Genomic DNA, 21,965 nt, shown 5'->3' on the forward strand with positions numbered 1-21,965 from the left:
TCTTTGTTATGGCCACAAAGTCCCTCCAGCCCCTTGTGCACTTCCTATTCCTCCTCCACTATCACCAACACTATAGCAGACTCCTTCATTCCAGCCTATGCCAAAGCCCAACTCTGTCCTGAGGCCAAATCCACTCCTCTCCACTGTCCAAATCCCTCTGCCATGTGAGTGAAATAACAGCAAGGCCCTGAAAATAACACTGAAGCTGTCCTCTTTTCCCTGTATGTCACCACAATGTCTTCCCCCTCTCTCATTCTCGCTTGCATCTTCTCCATGTTTGTCATCTAAAGATCACTATGTCCCATTCACTCTAAATCATACAAGCCGAGGTTGTGATAGCTTTTATCTTATTTGGCATACATTTACTTGTTTTTTTCGCTGAGATCCAATCAAGCTTTTGACAGAAGGACATCCTGAGTATTTCTCTCTGACAATCGTGGTACTTTCCCTGACTGCTATCAGTCATATGGTCATAGCATCACATACAACACCGCCTGTAAATCCAGTAATGTCGGTGGCATCGGCTTAGCAGCAGGATCCCTCTGTACATTCCTCCTGCATACGGCACGCATCACTCTCCTCTTGTTTATCTCTCCTTGCACTCCCTGCCACCCTCCTCTCCCATCATAAATCTCTCACATATAGAGGCCAAAAGAGGCTCAGCTGATGTGATAAGATTACTATTTTTTTCTGATTACAAATCAACTTCAGCTTAAATAGGTAGAAAAAAGCATTGCCCCCCCTCCACCCCTTGTCACGTCTTCTTTTCCCTCCTCCCCATTTACTGTGACTCCTCCCTCTCCCTGAATATCTCCACCTTCTTTTGGTCACTGGCCCCTCCCCTCCACCCTCTATCCACCCACCTTGCTCCCTCGCAGCCAGATCTAAGGACATGCCTCATTCACTCCTGCTGCACAGGTTTAAAGGGACTGCAAACAGAGAAAGAGTGAAACCCAGAGAGGTGTAGGGGAATTTTAGCAGCTGCTGAAGAGCAAAAGAGGACAAGAGGTGAAAAAAAGTCTTTTCACTTTTTCTAAGGGAGCTAGAAATAGAGAGAGATTGTGAAGGAGTGAAGCAGGAGAAAGAAGAAAAGTCTTCAGGACTGGGACTACCCAGGAGTGGGCGGTTCCTCTGGGAGGTTATAGAGATTTCCAGCCGCTTCCTCTCCTCTCTGCTGGGAGTCAGACCCCCAGGATCCAGAGCCATGGAGCCCTCTGTGTCACCCGAGGTCGAGGGGGAGCCCAAGGAAAGGAAGAAAATCCAGTTTGCTGTGCCAGCCAATGCACCCACCAACCTGGATCCACGGCAAGTGGAGATGGTGAGCAGGCGCTGGTCAGGTTACTGTATGGCCCATAAGGACAAGTTCTGTTTGTGTTTCTGAATATTCACTATTGGAGTTTAACAGATGAATTTCTCTTTGGTAGTTTCCCATCCAAATACCACTCCCTCATACAAATACAGAGGCCACATTGTTTGTTAGATTCTGTACATGCAATGGCAAAATTTCTCTCTTCAGAGCATCTTCTCTCTGCAAGTTTTCTCTCTGCTTTGTGTCACTTTTACAGCTTTCCAATAGAAAGCTAAATTTGATTGCTCTGTTAGACACTGTTGAGAAATTTTGATGACATTTCCCTCTCTTCGTTTTGGTTTCCTCTTGAGATTAGTGCCTTGTTGCTGCCTCATGTCATCCTGACCTGTTTAAAACTGTGACATTGACACAAAAGTCATTATCTTCTGTTTCACGCCAGCTTTGCTCCTTCTGTTACATTTTGTTTGTAACAAACATATTTTAGTCCTTGGCTGTTTGGCACCTTCTCTGACCTTTGAGATAAGCTTTTGCTAGTAAAACCCTTTAGTCCTCTTTTACCACAGCACTATCTTATGACCGACTCAGCAATGCCTGCATTTTTCTGTGGAAGGTTTTATGCTCATTTTTCATGGGACAACTCAGATCTCTCCTTCTGGCGCTAATGTCGGTGGCTCTTATTTTAGATCTGGGATAAGTGGGCCAAAGTAGAAACTGTTTAGTATCTCAGAATGATCGAGGACAGCGACTCATTTCTCACGAGGGCTTGATGAGAGAAGGGTTGAGAGGGCAAGTGTGAGATGTTCTATATGAAGGACGGGAAAGAGACAAAGATACAAAGCCTGATCTTTACCTGTCTGGGGTCAGCTCCCGTAGTGACTGCCCCTGTTTCACTGCTTGCAAAATAGAGGCTTTTAATAAAGAACAGTAATCTCTGATCACACTTTGTCATTACCCTGGCTGATTGCACTTAACTTTCATGAGTTTATTTGGAGATTGTGCTGAATTTCCTCCATGTTTTTGTCTTATCTCATGTTCTTCTCTGCTACAGGATACATTTTTAAAATGGAAAATTTACACAGCACTTCATAAGACTTTTACTTAAAAATAAATATTAACACGTGCTGTCCTCCTTCCCCTCTAATTCTCTTTCTCCCTTATGCCCTGCCACCATGCTATGATCCTTATCACCTCTTCCAAGAAACCACAGGATACCAATCTGGCATATGTGGGCTACGCCCTCATTTAAAAAAAAAATCCTTATTTTATTGCTCAATATTCAAAGTGCAATCACGTATTTTTAGGATTATTTGCTGGCTTTATTCCCCCTGCCAGACCCTGGGCTTCACCTTCATATAGGGAATGTGGGTTGAAACTTCTATGTCATATTAATACTACCACATCTTTTCAGTCAAGCTTCCATGTCAGGCTTCTAATTTATTTTCCCCTTCTAATTTGGTCTTTGTCTGTACTATTTGGAGATTTGTTCTCACTAGTTCAGGATTTTGCTGTACTAGTTAAACAAAAACTCTTTAGTTACCTTTTCAGCAAGCACAGGCTGTATATAGAGAATGGACGTAGCTTCTGGGTATGAAAAGCCAGTAGTTAAGTGGCTTAAAGTTTATGGTCTAAATCTCTAGCCTGAAGTCTTATTTAATACAACATGATGTTCATTTTGTAAATTATGGCTGTATTTGGGGATAAATAGATAATAAACAGCATATGTTTTACGTCATGGCTACTTCATGAAAAGGTTGCTACCATTAGAGCCTGCAGTGTCCTCAGTTTCTCAGTCAGGTATACTGTTCACTCAACAAAGCTGTTATTCAAAAGCTAGAAGGAAAGTTTTCTAAATACTCAGTTTGAGGTTTCAAAACAGGACCTCAAAAACCAATGAGCAATGCCATAGTGGTTATGTCCTTCTTTTATAAACAGCCTACGTTAGCTCCAAGAGTCCATCTGTTACTAGTGATGCCCAGGTGGGCTGAATTTGTAACTCTCAAACTAACTAATAGTTAACTAGTGATCTGCAAATTTTCTAACATGTTAATCTAACTATTTTTTACTCTTACTAAATTGAAAAAGTCCTAGTTAACTTGAACTACTTAAATACCAAGATTTTCAACATTACGCCATTTGTGCATCGGCAACATAACACGTTTATGATGCTTTAGTGCCACTAATATGGATTCTGTTTCAAACTAGTTGGATAGAAGTGCTGCTAGCTGACTTGTACATTTTTTGTAAATGAAATTAGTGCAATGAAATCTTGAACCAGTTCTGGCAAGGCCAAAGACCGGACTAGTGGGTGGAAAGTGTTGTGTGGTGTGGGATAAATTCTCAAATGGCTTTCCCTATACAACCGTTTCAGAAGCATAGAATTAGAAAGCCTGGGGTCGGTGGTTTTATTTACTGTGCATGCAAATGGATGGATGCTGATAGTTAGAACAAGGAAGCAAATGAGCTGGTGGGGAGTATGGGAAACAGAGGGGGCATTCAGGAGAGAATGCGTGTTTATGTGTGTTTAAAAGCAGATAGCATCTACCAGTGGTGGATGGGATTCTCCAGGGACATGTGGGTGGGCAGGGGTAACAGTTAACGACACTCGTTTAATTCCCTTCCCCTCCCATAACAATTACTGTCGCCCACTAGTCCGACTTTGCTAATGAGTTGCAATACTATTCTTTGGAACTTGTTACACAACCGGTAACATCTTACTGTTTGTTGCAATGGCATTTAAACCCCAAAACCACTATTGACTGAACTGCCTTGTTACTATGGTGACAAGCTGTCCAACTATGTCATTGAAAGCACCCCCACAGCTGGCATCTAAAAGGTCAACTTTAATGGATAGTTCTGTGTATCTGATAGGTTGTTTACATAGGTAGTATTTCATTTTTTGGAGGTATATATGTGTGAATGCTCTTTGGTGACGTTTCTAAGCCTCCCACGCATGGAAATGTTGCACATTTTGGGAGAAAATAGCAGGTTTTGGAAATGCTTTAAAGGTGTAAGATGATTTTTTTGAACATTTCTCACCTGCTTGTTTACTCCAGAGGAATGCTTTTGCATCTGCAAAAGCCATTATAAATAGAAGTCAAATAACGCTAACATAAAACCTTCCCTAGTTGCCCCTGTTTGCATGCAGATTGTCTTGGTTTTATTTTGTCACATTTTCAGACACTAATTAGTTGTTTCTTCTTCAGTATGTTGAAGGTTCATGAAATTTTGTTTGTGGCACAGCACTGAAGAATTATTTTACTGATATAAACATTTAACCTGTATTCTTCAGATCACTCAGATATATTAAGTCATTTCCATGTGTCATCCAGACTTTCTAATTCCACCCCTTCCATCTTTAACCTCCTGACATTGATACTCAGTGCTGGTGCTACCATGGAACCAGTTCTGCTTTGGTATCTTTTTGGAACTTCCCGATTGCATCAATTGGAGTGTGACTGTGGGAATGCTAGGATAAAACCTTTTAAGCATAGGAAAAGGTGCTTTTATTAATATGTGTGTGTGAAAGGGTGAGAAAGAGTGCTATATAAGAACCAGTCCATTTTACTGTTGGACTGATTTGAGAATCAAACATTATGTACTGCAGAAGTTGGGAAGAAAATCCTGGGGGGCAGAATCTTTGAATCTACATGTGTTGGATTTTAATGTGATTGAATACCATAAAAATGTATTTGTGTATTGAGGACACATTAAAAGCATGAGCACAGTCTTAGGTTTGAATCTAGACTGTGTGGTGTTTGCACGTTCTCCTCTTGTTTGTGTGTGTTATCTCTAGGTACTCCGCCTTCCTCCCACATTTCAATCTAAATACATCTGCAGGCTGCTTCTGCAAATGATTACTTAATTTCTCATGGTAGCTCCTCACTTTAGCCCCAGCAGTTTTGTGGTGTTGTGCTGGTACCAGCTTTTGGGGCCAGTCTTTTTTTTTAATGTTAATCAACGGAGCTTAATCTGTTCTAGATTACGTACCAGCACCACATCGGAAAACAGGCACGATCTCCTTTATATGCTCTAAAAATACACAACTTTTAAAAGTCATTATTTTAGAATATTCTTCACATTAAGCGGTCAGGATTGACTCTGAAACATAACAGAGAGAGCACATGGCTGTGTTTACCATCACTAATGCCACTCCACAAAGGCACCAATCCTCCGTGCTTTGTAAATGATGTAAGGTAATGTGCATAATGGACAGAGATTAAGGTCATGGCACAGCATCACTGATTCCCTTCAAGTCTGCCTCTCTGCGGCCTCAACAAGCAGATACATATCTCTGTCCTCTCCTCTTTCTTCACTCAGCCTGGTCCTGTTAGCTCATGCTGACCAGTTGAAGTGACAGGAAATGCATAACATGAAAGGGAATAACAAAGGCCTGGAAAGGGCATTTGGCGAAAGGCTTCTAACAGTAAGCCAGTCCATATTAATCTATATTAAACGTCAAGGGTGTTATTGAGGGTATGATTTTCACTCACAGTTCCCTGATGACGCTCTTCATGCTATTCCTCATCCTCCCTAGCAAAGCCAACACCTATCGGCCCTCCAGTCCTCCCCTCATTCTTCCCAGTCCACTCTCTGGGTTAAACATCAAACAGCGACCTTTGGTGCAGCGAGTGTTTGTGTGTAAACATTAGCTGTCTGGGGGACTGTCAACATGCGCTCCCAGAAAGAACATCTTGCTGGATGCCACAAAGCATGCTGGGACTGGACAAGAGGGTGCAGTGATCTTTCCCTGCATGTGGACAGCCAGGAATGCCACTGTGTTGGTCTTACTCATTCTTCCCAGTGACGCAGGCTGGTTCCTCTCCAGGCTGCCTGCCCGAAGCAATTTAATGATATTTGTGGTGGCAAAAAAGTAATTGGTTAAGAAATTATTTTGAAAAGAAAAAAGAAAGATGAATTGCTTTGCTGAAACCACACATTATAATTGCAGTGTGGACACAATCAATGGGCTTCTGTCTACTGGGGGTTACGTATGTGTTTGTTCCTCCCTGTTTTTGACAGTTGGGGCATTTTGAGTAGTTAATGACTCTGGAGACCAACATATTATTCATGGCCTCTATCTGTTTATAGCAGTTTTGTCCAAATTTTTATTTAATTATTTATACTTTTTCTGCTTTTTTTTCTCCAAAACAAAAACATAAAAAAGCAAAACAGTACAGCTTCTGTGTAAGAAAGCCATTAGTGTGTTATTCTGAAAATCATGCTCTCTTAATGATGATATAACCCAAACAATTTATCACCTCCTCTTGGCTCCTGTGCTGTAGACCTGTGTAATGTGCAAACACTTAAAAAGTGTAAATATTGACTATGGGTAGAGTGATTTGCCAACTGATTACACAGTACATAGTGAGTTCAAAATATGCCATAATGCCCTCGGCAGCTCATGCATGTAAAACTCATAATGGAAGTTGCAGGCTTGTAGTATTGCAGCACACTCCCTTAGACTTTCAACATTTTGGTCGATAAATCCCCCACTGTCTGCCAGTGCCATGTTCCAATCCAGTCACTAATTTTTCGCTTCAGGGATCATCTTTAATCAAACAGTGTCGGGCTGTGGCCAGGAGGTGAAAAGATACAGACTAGTGCATTCCCCTAATGTGCATTCATGCATTTCTAAACACATATCCAAATTCTTGTCTAGCTGTAGCAGAGAAATCACAATGCACTGTGCAAGGGTATCTTTTAACCCTGCCCAGTACAGCAAAACAGTGGCCACATTTGTGATGAAAATTGAGGGATAGGATTAGAAGGGCAACAGTCGGGCAGCAGCAGGGACAGAAATCGAGGGTGGGGGATAAGAGATAGGCAGGATCTGTGGGATGATCAGGGGATGTCAGGATCTGAACCCTGCACTGCACCTTTTAGCTGGCTTTCCACCCCTCCTGATTTTGCTTTCAGGGTCAGTTGCTTTGTAGCTTGAGTCCCAGGACAGTCACACTGATATAAGCATATTGAGGGGAGCACTGAAGCATGAATCAAAACAAATAGGATTGGTCCCAATCCCTGTTTCATCAACACAGAGAAGACATAGCATTTTGTTATTGCTGCTCTATGAGTTGTAATCTCTGATTTTCAGGGCAGTAACTGAGACATTTTTTTTCCAGCGTTTATCTGCCTGCAACCTAATAAGCTTTGTACATGTTCAAGCTCTCAGTTATCTTCACTGCATTTAGAAGGAAACCCCTAAAGCTAAAAGAAAGGATATGTAGAAAGATGACAGTAGATAGACTGCTGGAAATGGAAACTAATATTTTGTAATGTCTCCTTTGTAACATGCTGTTCTATGTAGATACAGTTCAATTCCGGTAAATGGGTTACTTTAAGGAAGTAAATATTTAGAGCAAGCTTCTGCACATTTTTGTGGTATAATACAATATGTTTTCTTTGAGAAACATAGATTATAGAAAATTATTTGAAGTAGCACTGTAGAGCTCCTCCAGATGCTACCTGGTTGCAGTTGTCAAGCTGCCATAGTTCAATAAAGGCAAAAAGAAAAAAAATAAAATAAATAGGGGCACATGGGTAAGGAAATGCTGTTATATTTCACAGTAATATCATTTTTACTGAGATTATAGTAGGAATAGGAATAATAAAATAGGATTGTTGGTAACCTTTTCAGTAACTTCTATGTCATTTATCACGGGTGGTTACATGTGACGTTGCAGATGAGTAACTATAGCTGCTCTGTCCTCCATTTGTGCCAGCCTATTGACCTCTGCAACTGCAGAGGTCAATAGGCTGTCAGCTACATACATCTGAATATGAGTGCATGAACAAAAGCGGAATTTTTCAGTGATTGCAGGCTGTTGGCCATGCTACTTTCTCTATGAAAGCTTTGATTGGCACCTTCCCAGTTGTGGGTTGTGGCCTGGCAGGGGGCTTCCTGACACTCATCAGCCAGTGGCACAGTATTTGTGCTGTGATGGTAAACCAGCAGTCTCTGGAACAACAGGCCAGCAGTTATCAGCAGCTAATTACATAAATGCTGGGGGGCACTGTGAGAGAGAGAAGAAAGAGTGGGGCGAGGTGGATGGTTGTCTGAGTATGATGTAATTCTGCCAGTGGGTGCAGGGTAATTACATTTTCTATTTGAGGGTCATTGGAGAACCCCTCCAGATGCTATCTGCTGCCCATCTGTTTATTCAGTTAGCCGGTGGTGGGGCCAAAGGTCACTGCAGAAGTGTTATGTGAATGCTGAGAAGCAATATGCAGCAGCCTCTCTGACTTATGGGAATTCACCGATCTGACAGAGCTGCAGCTGGGGTTGAAATTTGCGTAGCCTTGTCCTTGACCCCCCTTGAAACAGCTGGAAACTCAACAAGCGGGTGTTTCTCAGTGCAACCTTTTTAAAGCCCGCCAGCATTATCTGCTAGTAATTTTAAATAGTAAATCTTAATAAATAAGAATTAAAGAAAAAAGACAGCAAGAAAGAAATCCAGTGTAAATATCCTCACAGACAAAACGTTACAGTTCTTGCATAAAGAATAACATAGATATAAAAAAAAATCACACGTTATGCATTAAATCTTTATAGCAGAAATGATAAAACAGTCAAAAAAACAAAAAAACACATGCACACATACCCACCCACACACGCATACACACACACAAACACATAAAAGGGATCATTTTTCACCTTACTGTATTATTGACTTCAAATTGCCAGACTGCACTTAGAGCACCACATGGGGTTCTTCCATTTGTTTTTAAGAGGCTATCTCCAGGGGCATGACTGAGAGAAAAGGGCAACATCATGGCTTTGTTTAAATTAGTTGCCCTTCAGACTTTATATTCAGCTGAACATCAAATATGACCAAGAGAAAGTGAAACTAATATTTAGCAGATACATTTAAGGTTGTATGATAGGGTTGTGTAAAAACTTGCTAAAGACTTGATACAAATAAAAAGACATAAAAAAGATGAGTCGAGTGAAACAAAATACATTTTAATCAGTTAAAGAAACACAAAGAAATAATTGGTCAGGGAGCTTGTAGTGGACCAAGCTCCCTGACCAAAACGCTTTGACCAAAAACACAAATGATATTCCCTGCATGTACATGGAGGAGTGTAGCGGTCCTAGAAGGGAGCCCAACCACCAAATATGAAAAATTGCAGGTTGAAATAAAAGTAAAAATAACCAGTGGCTTTACATACAAAAGATCCTCAGTTTGATCTACAGGTCACAAGCTAGTGCACTTCAAACACTGGTCCCAAGCATGGAGACCGAGTGTTTTATCAGGAAAGCCATCTGGGCAAGATCTGTCCACTGTGGCAACCCCACAGAAAATAAGGGATCAGCTTAAAGCACTTTCTTTTAGAGATGGAAATAAGTCTTTTTTCTGACTGATATTAAATTCATATAGTTTCTAGCTAAACGTTGAAAAGAATATCTTTCAGCTGCTGTATTGCACACCCATGGCCTGAATGTAGGCAGATGTGATAACTGCAAATAAACATTGTACAAATCGATAGCCGTCCACGTGGTGCTGATTTTACAGTTGTGCCATCAGAGAGTATGAGATTCTGCATCATGATGCCATCTCTATCACAGAGCAACACACTGCTTGATAGGATGACCCAATGGAAAGTGCTACATATCACAAGGGATGTTAGCTAAAACTGAAGGAGATCTGAGGTGTGTTTCTTTCTGTGCTGTCTTCGTGTTGGGGCCAGATCTGCACAGCAGACTCCTCTCGGGATACCCGACTATTAGCACTGGTGCAGAGTTTTAGAACCTTTCGGTCTCATCCCACAGGGACTCCTGTGATCTAGTTTATGCTGTCCTACTGAAACTGCTTTTTATAGACCCAGCCACAAGAGCACCAGCTTAGAGGATGGTCTTTGGGGAGCAGACCCATATCAGCCCATCTGCATCCAGACTGTGATGGAAGAGAGTGCTGAGCTAACACACACATATTTGAACTCATTCAAAAACATGCAAAGTCAACACTTACCAGTGACTCAGTACTATATTGGCGTTACACCTGGGTACTGAAGCGCTTTGTCCCCAGTTAAACTTGGCAAGGTTATTTATTTACACATGAAAAAAATCTGTTGCACAGGTACACTTCATGTAAGAGCACAGCTTTAGCCTTAACCTCCTATCTCCTTAATACTATGTGAGAAAAGTGGGGTTTTTTTTAATGGTGACTTCAAAGAGGAAGTGGTTACGCTGTGTGCTAACTCACGCACAGTCTGGTCAGGTTTGCATAAACCAAATAAAATAATTTAAATTGTGAGAACATGGCTGTGTGCCACATATGAGAAAGGGTAACTGCTGGGTGATATTCTGACTTCATTCTCTTGACATTATCCTGAGTTCACATGTGAAAACAGCTTATAGAAACACCGGTACAAATAACTACGTTTAGCCTTCTGTTTGTATCTCTCACACAATGCATACGCAGGACATTAATCAAGTTCAGCTTCAGATAAACTGAAACACCTTTATATGCTATGATCTATGAGCCAGTGTTTTTATTGAGACAATAGCTCTTTGTGAAACCTAGTGGGGTGCTGCTGGCTCTTAGGGGAAGCCTGCAGGCATACACCTGTGGAGCTGCTGAAATGCCACTGCAGACGCCTGCTTAGAGTCCCTGAGTGAAAGTCCACTGCAGCTTGACTGATCTTAGTACAAAAACAATTGCTGCCAGTGGCGGAGTGTTTGGGAGATTGGGGGCAGGGGGTTTAGAAAAGCAGTGAAGGGAGGGGATAGAGGGATAAAGCGCTGGAGTAATCTCACATGCTTTGCCCTAGTGTTGCCATAAATGAGGAAGTCACATATGATATTATGTAACTCAGAGTGGAGTGGGTTTTAAGGTTGGAAAATTACTAGAGTCAATATGTATGTTTATGCATTGCCGGCATCACAAAACAACTGCAGGTCACCACCGCCACCACTGTCGGCATCACTTTGTGTACGTAAATGTGACAAATACATTTATGTTTATAAACACCGTGATTTTATTCATTACATGCATTGCAAACTGTGCCTCATGCTATAGGAGGTCTTCTGTTGTGTCGTGACATTTCATGAGACCACCATGCTGAGTGTTTAGATGACAAGATAGCCCTTGGATAACAACCATTTACACACACACACAAACACATTTACGCTGAGCATGAGAACAGTTACTGGTAACTAGATCATCATATTATGCTTCACAGTGAAGTCACAGAGCAGTGAAGTTATCCCATTCAGTCATTTTATTGAGTGTGCATCAAGACATATCCTGTTTATGTCATCATTCCTACCTTAATCACCATTTGAGCAAATCTTTTCTTGAAGCAGCTGCCTCTTTTAGGGACAATTATTGAGGTTAAAACTTTGGGGGCGGGGGGCTGATCTGGAGTTTAGAAAATATAATAATATAATACGCCTTTCTCTTTGGCTTGGCCTTTCTCTTTCATAAAAATAAGCTCACATCACAGTAAAGAAACCAAAAAAGAGGCGTGGGAACTAACAAAATGTAACAAAGTAGTGGAAACATCTCCCAAGATATTCTAATTGCTTATTTTAAAAATGTCTTAAAAAACAGAAAATCAGAAAGTATCCACTACTAATGATCTAGTTTCTAATCCTTATTTTTTTTTGTTGGTATTTTTGTATAAAGATTGATATGGCAGTCAACAATTAACAAGCAGCTAATTGACTAATCAAGTAATTACAGTTAATAACCAAGAATCTGTTAGCAGAACCATCCGTATACCTTCCTGCTGGCCCTCCAATCTCAATATAATCTAATAAATATATCATACAAATACACAAGCGTACCAATAATCTGCTGGACTTGAATACAATCCTCGCTTACGTCCCCAGGACTCGGGCACAGGCTTGGTCATGTCAACATCTGGTATTTGCTCTCTGTCTCTTGTGGCTCCCTGTTTGAAGCACCTCAGGCTGCCCTGCAAGGCAGTTAGCAGGTGTCATGCAGGCAGAGCCAGCAGGGTTCTTATCAACGTGAAGCCCCAGGCCTCCACACCTAACCAGGGGAGACACAGGGAAAGCAGAGGTGGGGTCAAAGGATGCTCTGTGGATGTTTTCCTCTTACTCATCTAATGACAAAAAAGGAAATGCCAGACAAACCAGCAAACAAAAACACACTAATATGAGTTTGGTTATGACACACTGTGGTGTTGAAAAGGAGAGGCGAACAGTGAATGAGGTTAATGTCACTGTCAAGGAATGAAGAATAGGATGGATATGGAAGTAAACAGGATAGAGGAAGCAACGGATCGAGTAAGGAGGAAATGAGAGGAGAATGAGAGAAAGACAGATAGTGTGAGAGATCCAGGGGAAGCAGGAAAGCCTGAAGTTGCGTGATGAGATTAAAATGTGTGTCTGGTGATATAAATAAGGGTGAAATCCATGCTTGATTACTCCATGTCGTCGAATTTGACAGAGGCAGATTTCCACCACGTGGGCCGTGCAAGCCTCTGCTTTGGCAACATGCGCCTCGTTGTGATGACGCACACGACAGAAGGGAAACAAACACAAACACAACTCTCCGTATGGAGCCAGGCTACTTAACTATATTTGTGCAATGTTATGTGATATAGTAAACAGCAGCACATAGGTTCATGTCATGGGCAAGGTTGGCTTGCTCCACAGAGGACACCTTTCAGCACCTGATTTGCCTGACTAATGCCACTGCTTTTACCTTTTTAAAATGTGTTTTATATATTTTTAACATTTTTCCATTTATTTTTTCCATTTTATTTTATGCATTTGGGTATTGTGTAGATTTGTAGAAAATGTGAGCCAAAGATCTGAGCTGTGCACGTACATTTTCTCTATAAAGGCCCCAACACATTCTGCTTAGCAAGGGAAAAATACTCTGAAAAGTAATACTCCACCCTAAACCTATCTTTTGATTATCAAACAGTCACTTCCTGTTTGCTTCTTAAAGGTTTACAGTCTGTTCCAACATAGGAAACAGAGACTGTGAATGTGAGCGTCAGTGTAAATTTACTTCAGTCATTGCCAAGTTTTGTGCTGAAAAAGAGTAGTAAAACATGCACAGAAACATGCACAGAAACAAGCCTGTCTAGGTGGAAATTAATAATTTCTTTCAAGACAAATCAAAAATTTTGGTTATTTTTCTGATTAAATCTTTTTAAAAATAGTTTTAGAAGTTGTCCAGTTATGTGCACCAGAATTCCAGGAGCTCAGTATCAAATTGTCCATCGATATTTGCTTCATATATACTAACTGACTGATCATTGTAACTGCCAACGAGTGAAAAACCCCTCCATTAATACACTCGCAGTATTTATAATACTAGTGTTTTAATGAAATGCAGCTAAATGCACTTTTGTCTCTGTATCCATGCAGGGCCCTGTGTTTTGTGCACTGGGTCAATGAGCAACAATGAGCACTTCTGGTGAGTGAATTTCCACAGACAGGCCACGATACTGTGGAGCTGTAGGCACAGCTGTGCATTTGTTCCCAGGAACAGAGAGTTTGCTGTATACAGTGGCTCGTGCTGTAGAGGTGTAGCTCAGACCTGCACTTTGTCTGGCCCCGTTCTGCTTTTAGGCTGTCAGCTACCTGAATTAGGTCTCCAAGAAGCAGTCATTCAGGATGGAAAAGGAGCGAGTGGATGGGAGTGTCTCAGCTGATTGCAGTGGTTCATTTAATCCCTTTTCTATGGACTCTCTGTTTGGGAGACTTCATATTTGCATGCTTGGTGCACACAGGTGGCAAAACATGTTTGTGTAAATGTGAGGAGAACATTCATTTCAAATAAATCCTTTGTCAAAAGAATAATTTTCATCTGTTTCACACCACAGAATTCTCTTTGTTTACTCTGTCTTTAAAATCTGAGGTTTCTAAATGATTCTTCTATTGCACCTGACTGTTGCTTGTGCTCTGACGTGACCAGTACTGAACACTGAAAGTCACTGTTGGCTGCTGACCTGTCAAATAAATCTGAGGTAGGACTAATGAAGTCCTTGAGGGCCCAGAATGCCCTTCACCAGCATAAACTGTCAACATAGGGATCCGTGTGATTGATATGGCTTTGTGCTGAGCATTATTAATAATATAGTGTTAGTCAGTTTTGTTATTCATTTATTTATGGCTGCCATTTGTGTTGTTTGTTCGCAGATCCGACGCAGGAGGCCGACACCCGCCACACTGTTCAGAGTAGCCGACCAGTCGTCTCCTGAGGATGATCAGTCCACCCATCAGGTAAAGGTGAAGACAAAACACTTTTTTATATAAGTGTCTTTGTGCTCTCATCCATCCTCCTACATTAGATTTCAATCCTATTAACCACGTAACTACTTTACCTACAACATATAATTTACTGCATGCCATTATTTCACTGTCTAACAACATAATAATCCACTTTCCTTAATGACTCCGCACACATTGAATCCTGTGTGTTGATTTTGTGTTTAGCCACAGTTCAAACTCACCTTGAAATCTTAAAACTATTTGAGCACCAAGGTTAAAAAATATCGTGTTTACTTGATGTTGGTGAGATGAGGCTGAAAGCTTGAGTAAAATTCAGTGTAAGCAGGTTCGACGATAACACTTTTCAAATTCTAGTGAAGATCCTGAAGATTAAGCATGGCACGAAGAGTTAAGGGAACTTGGGAAAGCCAGCATGTAGTAGCATGTAGTGCTGACATTACTGAGTTGCAGCCTGGACATCCAACAATTATACTGCATGCCTAGTCAATGTAAGATAATATAAGGAGGCACAACCATGACAAAACATGACACCTTGGGTTTAGAGATGTTAATGTTTGCATCAAAAGCTGCAGTGTGTAAATAGCTGTTTGAAAATGCCATCCTTTATATTCTTAATGTTTTGGAACAAGGCAATTTTAAATTTGCATGCTTTTTCCCCGTTTTCCTCATGGTTATTTTCTTCTAATGAAGAGGAACAGTTTGTCTTTGCTCTCCAGTGTGTACCTACAAACTTCAAATCAGCTTCTAGCGTGTTTGGAAGCCAAAATCCCCCCAAGACAACTTGAACTAAGGAGAGACCTCCAGGTTTACCACAAGAACTAAGAAAAAGATTGCATCAGTCGTGTAGGAGATATTTTGCATGCATGCTATGACTTTAGATCTCAATGAAGAAGACGGTTTTAACTGAAATTTCAAATTATGTATTAAAATAAATATAGTGAATAAAATTTCCGAGGTGCCAATGCTTTGAGGACAGACTGACGGAGAATGTCATGATTAGTGGCTCGCTCTTTCTCTTCACAGTGGGTTGTAGGAGAGAATGGAGTCCTCAAACCAAAACGAGTTAATCCCAATGTGTATCAGCCGCCATCACTCAAAGGTTGGTACAAGCATTTGTGTTACAGGTGGTGGTTGTGTGTGTTGTGATTCATCCTTGTGTTTAAATCCTTTCTTTGTTTTACCGTGCTTCGCCGCAGGCATTACTTACTTGCTTTCTAATGCCTTATAAAGGTGCATGTGACAGATGGGTGGATATGCAATAAAGGGGTTTCATTTTTTTTTTCACTGCATGCGCGTGTGTGATATGCATAGTTGTGTTTCTGTTTGCTTCTGGCCATATATTACACTCAGCAGCAGGGTCCATATATCTGTGTGTGACCAAAAGAGAAAGGGAGAAAGGGAGAGATTAGAGTGTGACAGCTGTGAGACACTGAGTGAGAGTCTAGGAAAGTCTGGATCATCCAGGATTACAGTCAGTTGTGTATACAGCTGTGGCGCACACGAACACACACATATAGGTGTGATTAAAATGCATACATGAACACAGACGTGCATTTTTCTATTGTGTCTTTGTTGCATGTGGTCAATAAGAAAGGTAAGTTTGTCGGTGGGGTTTCATTTACTTTGGATTTGTGGGTGTGCGCTGCCACATGTCGAGTGATGATATAATGAGCCAGGAAGCCTTGTCCTGCATCTCAAATCTGCCCTTTATCAGTTCAGACGCAGAGTGAAAGAGAGAACTAACTATTATTTCTAGTTGCATAACCTATCTCAAGCTAAAAAGTGACCTGCCTGAGTGCTGCTGCCGCACTGTGTAAGTAAGGGTGTGAAAAAATGATAGAGAGAGAGAAGCCAAGGTGACCTAGAGGAAGCGAGAGAGTGGCTGAGATAATATCACTAAAGAGAGTGACCAGAGAGAGAGAGAGAAGAGGATGAGTCAGTATTGCCAAAAGATAGCGCTGGGGAGGGTGGGCAGTCGAGGAAAGACAAGGGTACAAATAAACAGATGGGAAAACAGGGTGAGAGGAGAGCTAGAAAACAACAGCGGAAGCTCTACTGTAAAAATCAGTGCGGGATACCGTTTTGTAGCTGCCTGCCTGCCTGTCTGCCTGTCTGTCAGTGCATGTGTATAACTGGCCTTCTGCCTGCCTGGCATGCATTCAAAAATCCCTGTGAGGCTTGACAAAAACTGACAGAGTTGAAGTGTGGTAAAACCAAAACAACATATCCCTCTATCCCTGTGTCTGTGTCCATGTGTTTGTGTGGCTGTCCCTGTGTGTGTTTACCTGTGTGTAGCTGTACAGAAGATGGCTGAAGCGCATATGCAGAAACTAGGTGTCTACCCTCCCTTGGAAGACCCTTGTGAAGGGGAGGAGGATGAGGACTACTTGAAGGGAGAGGAGGGAGAGGATGCAGCTCCCACCAAAGCTGCTGGTGAGAGGGAGGTTCTCTTTCAACTGTCAGGGAGCACAGTAACAACACTGTTACAGCGATGTTTGTTTCTCAAAGCCAAAATACACTTTGAGGGACTTAAAGCTGTTAATTTTATGGGTCTTGTTTGGTTGGGTCATTGGGATTTTTCCTAGGATAAATGGTTTAATGTCATGCAGTAGAACTCTTTTTATACAATCGATTGGTTGCATTTTGATATCACCAATTAAATTAGCAGCTAGTTGGTAATTATTTCAAAGTGATTGGAGAAAAAATTGTGCTTACAAAATCTTGAAAAACTGGAGAAGTTTGCACATTAAGATTTAAAATCACAATCTCATATGAGAAGCTTATACACTGAAACTCACAAAATATCACTTTTTAACTAGTCCAAAGGTGTATTTTTCCTTCTAGTTTGTATGAATAGCCAAGTTTTTCCCATTTCTGTACATTTTCCCTAATGATGTTTTTCAGTTATTTGCCATTTCAAGATGAAATTTCCTCATACAGGACACCCTCCCTAATAGGAGTTCTCCCCTTTGGACGTGATTATTGATCACATGAGTCTTTACATGAGCCAAGCTGTAAAAAAAGTCCACTTTCTTGACTTCTTCACCTAGCTTCCACAAACAGATTTAGATGACCATATAAGGAAATCATCTCAGCACAGATTTAGGGTACACCTGTTTAATTACTCGTTGACAGACAATCACATAGCAGCAAACCAATACATTTAGCCATGTCGACATGGTCAAGATGACCAGCTGAAGTTCAAAGTGTATTTAGGTCACTTTAAATGTGACATGGTTGTTGTTCTGAGTGAAGCTGCTCCGAGTATTTAGGAAATTCCTGGGATTTTCTCCACACAGCCATCTGTGGGGTTTACAGAGAATGGTGTGGAAAAGAAAAAATAAGTGAGCAACAGTTCTCTCTGTGAAAACACGTTGTTGATGCCAGAGGTTAGAGGAGAATGCCCAGACTGCGTTCTCTCTTGATTTCTGCTGCAACGTATGGATGGTAAGGTTGAGAATTTGGCATAAACAACATGAAAGTATGTCTCCATCTGACCTCTGGCCTCAGATTGTTGATGGTGATGTAATGATGTGGAGGAGATTTTCTTAGCACACTTTGGGTCCCTTAGTACCAACTAAGCCTCATTTAAACACCACAGCCTAGTTAAGTATTGTTGCTGACCATTTCCATTATGACCACATTGTACTGCATCAAGCAGGATAACACATCATATCACAAAGCTTAAATTATCTTAAGCTGTTTTCTAACTGTGTAATGATTTCATGTCAATATGAATCAAAGTCTTTGAGGAATGTTTGTAGCACCTTGTTGAATATATGCCATGAACAGTTAACACAATTCTGAAGGTAAAAGCAGGTCCAACTGTGTAATAGCAAGGTATAACTAACAAAGTGTCTAGTGAGGGACTATTATATGCAGTTTAAGATAACTGAAAGAAAAATCAGGCACAAACAAAAGAAAAATAGCAAACCACAGTAAGATTACATTTTTGTGGTTCTTAGTGAACAATTGCTTTGCAGTTTTCAGCACCTGGAAGCCCGTTGTGTGCTGAGCAGCTGGTACAGCTCTTGTGCTACATTATCCCTCCATCTCTTAACCCAAATGTATTGGAAGTCTTGGTGTGTCACCAACACCTATTCCAGTGCAAGAGGCCAGCCAGGATGTGCAACTGTGCAAAATTTAATCCCTGCCAAAAGAAAAACAAACAAATCTACATATCTCTTTGATTTAAACTTTTTTATATATGTGCATTTTCTTATTTTGCATAATAATCAAATTTATGTGCGCTGTGTGTTTGGTTTTATGATGCCAAATTATAGGTTTATAATCCCCATAAAGTCACACGAGAGCAGTGGCATTTCATTCAGAATTATTGCTCTGTCGGCCCAGATGACAGACTCTCTCGGTAAATCCCTTTGTGGAAGCCTGCTGAAACACAAAGTACCCAAACAGGATGCTAAAATATACTGATTGGGCCTTTTTAATGACAATTCATCTGTTCTTTCAGTCAAGCGACACAGTTCGGACTCGGCCTATCCTATAACAAACAGAAGACAAACCAAGGAACTCAAGTTATTTCATCAGGTAGCTGTTCATCATTTTCAGGAATGAGCACAATCTCCTTTTCAGTGCGTCTGAAATACTAAGTGAGTTTGCAGTTTAGAAAAGACATAGAATAAGAATAAAGAAATAAAGTGAAACTATAAAGCTTCTTTTTTAAATGTTCTCACTCCTAAATTAATTAACCAAGAGCACAAAACAGCGCAAAAGTCATGGAGATTCAGATACCTGAAGCAGGAAATTGCTTAAAAAGCTTTAGCTCTAGAGTCAGTACTTGATGCCCAGCAGGCATCTGTTTTACCAGAATTTACTTTACCATTCCGTATTATATTCGTGACACAATGGTATGGTATTGTAATGGTATCTACAGTTAGATATAAGTAAACGTAGCTGTGATTTTTTTTACTGCTGGTTTTGATACCAGTCTTTGCCTCCTCAGATCGCCAAGAGACAGCTGCCACTGAGCAGTCAGACAAGTTTTCCAGCGTGAGAGAGACGGCCAAGCAGATACAACCAGCACAGGAGGAAGATGAGGAGGAAGAAGACATGAAGGGGGACAAAACTGAAGCCGTGACAGAGGAGAACAGTTGTGGGAGTAACTGAGAGAGAAAGATAGTGCGGGGAGAACGTTTGAAGGGAAGATGTGGGGAGACTCATGATGGTTAAAATCTGAAGAACTCAGAAAAATCAAGAAATGGGTTGTGTGTCTTTTTAAATGTGTGTAGTCTGAATACACAGATGAGATGACAGCTGTCAGTAAACTGGGCAATGGATTCTTTTGTGACCTTAAACATGTGAGAAAAGGTTCTTGTAGTACTTCACCTCTAAAGGGTGGTTTTGAAACCGAGGACGAAGAGGGAGTTTTTGTATTAGTCAGCCCTTATAAGCAGGTGAGGAGTGATTTACTGACAGAGCAGACTACAGATGCTACTTTGGCCCTGGTATCCTTTTGTTTATAATGACAGTGGAAGGGCCAAGGTCAGCGTGACCAAAAACCCTGCAAGACCAGACCTTCAAAGAAGGCTAAAATGGCCACAAGGAATACAAAGTTGACATTATCTTTCTTGGGTACATTTGATTAAAAAAAACAAAAACAAACTCTCCTGTATGACCCTTTGTAAAAACACTTGAAGGTCTTTAAATGTGTGCGGTACGTGTTCCATTTTATTTTGAAACCACAGCCTACATCGTTTGTTTTTTGATTTACAGCAGCCTCAGTGTTTAGTCCTTTGTGTGTGCTGCCATCTTGTGGTAAAAAATACAAATGACAGGTTAAAGTGCTACTGCGGCTACTTAAAGTTAAAACCCATTATTCAAATTCTGTTTTGATGCGATTTATGTTCTGCATTTTAAACAACAGCCTTTTAATTTTGCTGTATCTGAGCTTCATGTTGCCAAATCTTTGATCTTATTGATTATAACTTTAGCCTCTTGAAAGCTTGAATGGCGGTTGTTGCCAGTGTTATTTGTCACTGACAACAGTAGAAGTTATCAACTTTAATTAAAATCATCAATTATTTCATTTCTATATAATAATCTACTTTTATTCTTGCTCTTTATGCTCAGCATTTACCAAACAGTCATGCTGTAGTCACTGAGTCTACATTAAAACAAATTGCAATTTGTTCATGCTTAGATCAATGTATGACTCTTTTAGTTCAAAAATCTTTATCTGAAATTATATGAACTCTACATTTAGCCTTGTTTTTTTTCTTTTAAACCTAAATTTAAAATCAATCTGTAAAGCTACCTCAAATTTTTCAAAAACACCCATTTGCTGCCTCTGTGCATGGCACATTTGAACGGGATTCTTCAGAACCTTATTGGGGAAATTTTAAAAAATTAAATGAAAAACATTTTCATTTCTAATCTAGGATATCTCCCTTTTGTATGCTGACACTTTTGTAATGTCATCTTTTTCTCATTCCCTAATCGTCTGTTGAAAGAGATATTTTTCTAATCCAAAATCCAGTTTATGGGGAGCACTGCTTAGCACTATCCTGCTTCTGCTACCTATATCCAAATACACAAATGAATCACTACGACTACTGTGCGACTGACATTTGGTAGACTTCCTTCAGCAACGAATTCAACTTTGTTTAACTGACAAAGCAAATCTAATGATAAAATTTCTAGTTGTGCCACAGGATGAATAAATCTTGCTGTTTCTATCATCTAGGCTGCTGTTTGTAAATAAAACTTCGTGAGACTTTTTCAACCTCTGACCTGCCTAAATTGTGGGATGACTGGATGAGCAGGTTATGTGTGCTGAGGCTCTTCAGCCAATAATGTCCTTCCTCCTTCTTTATAACCACCCCCCTCCTCATCCCAGGTCAGAAGAAACAATCGTGGAAAGACGTGTATGAATGCTTAATCTGTCTTTATTTTTCTTTTTTTCCATTCTGTTGTTTCTCAATGTGATGTGGTTGTTTTAAAGTGAGCAACTGTATGATATCGAAATAAACAATTTTTCCTTTCTCTTTTAACCCAACCTAAATCTTACTTAAATCTTACTTCTGACATTTTTGCTTGGGAATTCTTTTAGATCTTTTTAATTGCATGTTTTTTTTTAGACCCCTCCTACATTCACTGCTCTCTATACAATTTATCCTTGAATCAGTTATGGACTGTCAGGAACTGCAAGTAGAGGATCCAAGTGCAGACACAAGAAGGCAGAGGTTAAATCGAAAACACGCCGTTAATTAAGACCTTTGGTTAAGACCAAATCTAAAGTAGTGATTCAACTGATTCTTAAAATAGGTAGGGAAAAAAACAGACACTATGACAAAGACTAAGGAGCAGGGCAGGGCTATTTATACACATGGGGTTAATCAACGACAGTCAAAGCAGAAAGGCAAGGAGACATAGCAGAATTCAACTGAGAAAATCAGACAACAAGAGAGACACAAAGAC

The 21,965-nt window shown here is 40.5% G+C and overlaps 1 protein-coding gene across 4 annotated transcripts; it reads left to right on the forward strand.

Annotated features, from left to right (window-relative positions):
- Positions 1 to 855: 855 nt before the first annotated feature.
- Positions 856 to 21,538, forward strand: ppp1r1b (protein phosphatase 1, regulatory (inhibitor) subunit 1B). 4 transcript variants are annotated; one of them, XM_063472272.1, is made up of 6 exons: positions 856 to 1,318; positions 14,436 to 14,525; positions 15,552 to 15,627; positions 16,824 to 16,961; positions 19,000 to 19,076; positions 19,492 to 19,647. In XM_063472272.1, exons 1-6 carry the CDS (start codon positions 1,205 to 1,207, stop codon positions 19,540 to 19,542), a joined length of 546 nt encoding a protein of 181 aa, XP_063328342.1. In that variant the 5' UTR covers positions 856 to 1,204; the 3' UTR covers positions 19,543 to 19,647. The 4 variants fall into 4 exon arrangements, with proteins under 4 accessions (XP_063328342.1, XP_063328339.1, XP_063328341.1 ...); XM_063472269.1 differs by lacking the exon at positions 19,000 to 19,076 and having other exon boundaries at positions 857 to 1,318; positions 19,477 to 21,538; XM_063472271.1 differs by lacking the exon at positions 19,000 to 19,076 and having other exon boundaries at positions 858 to 1,318; positions 19,492 to 21,538.
- Positions 21,539 to 21,965: the final 427 nt, after the last annotated feature.

Source organism: Pelmatolapia mariae, linkage group LG4, assembly GCF_036321145.2.
Source record: "Pelmatolapia mariae isolate MD_Pm_ZW linkage group LG4, Pm_UMD_F_2, whole genome shotgun sequence".
NCBI lineage: Eukaryota > Metazoa > Chordata > Actinopteri > Cichliformes > Cichlidae > Pelmatolapia > Pelmatolapia mariae.

What these genes read in the sequence shown, in the direction of transcription:
- ppp1r1b (XM_063472269.1), top strand. Translation starts at nt 1,205, where the DNA reads ATGGAGCCCTCTGTGTCACCCGAGGTCGAGGGGGAGCCCAAGGAAAGG. An exon ending in ATCCACGGCAAGTGGAGATG is followed by an intron (nt 1,319 to 14,435) that starts GTGAGCAGGCGC and finishes GTTTGTTCGCAG; the next exon opens with ATCCGACGCAGGAGGCCGAC. An exon ending in TCAGCCGCCATCACTCAAAG is followed by an intron (nt 15,628 to 16,823) that starts GTTGGTACAAGC and finishes ACCTGTGTGTAG; the next exon opens with CTGTACAGAAGATGGCTGAA.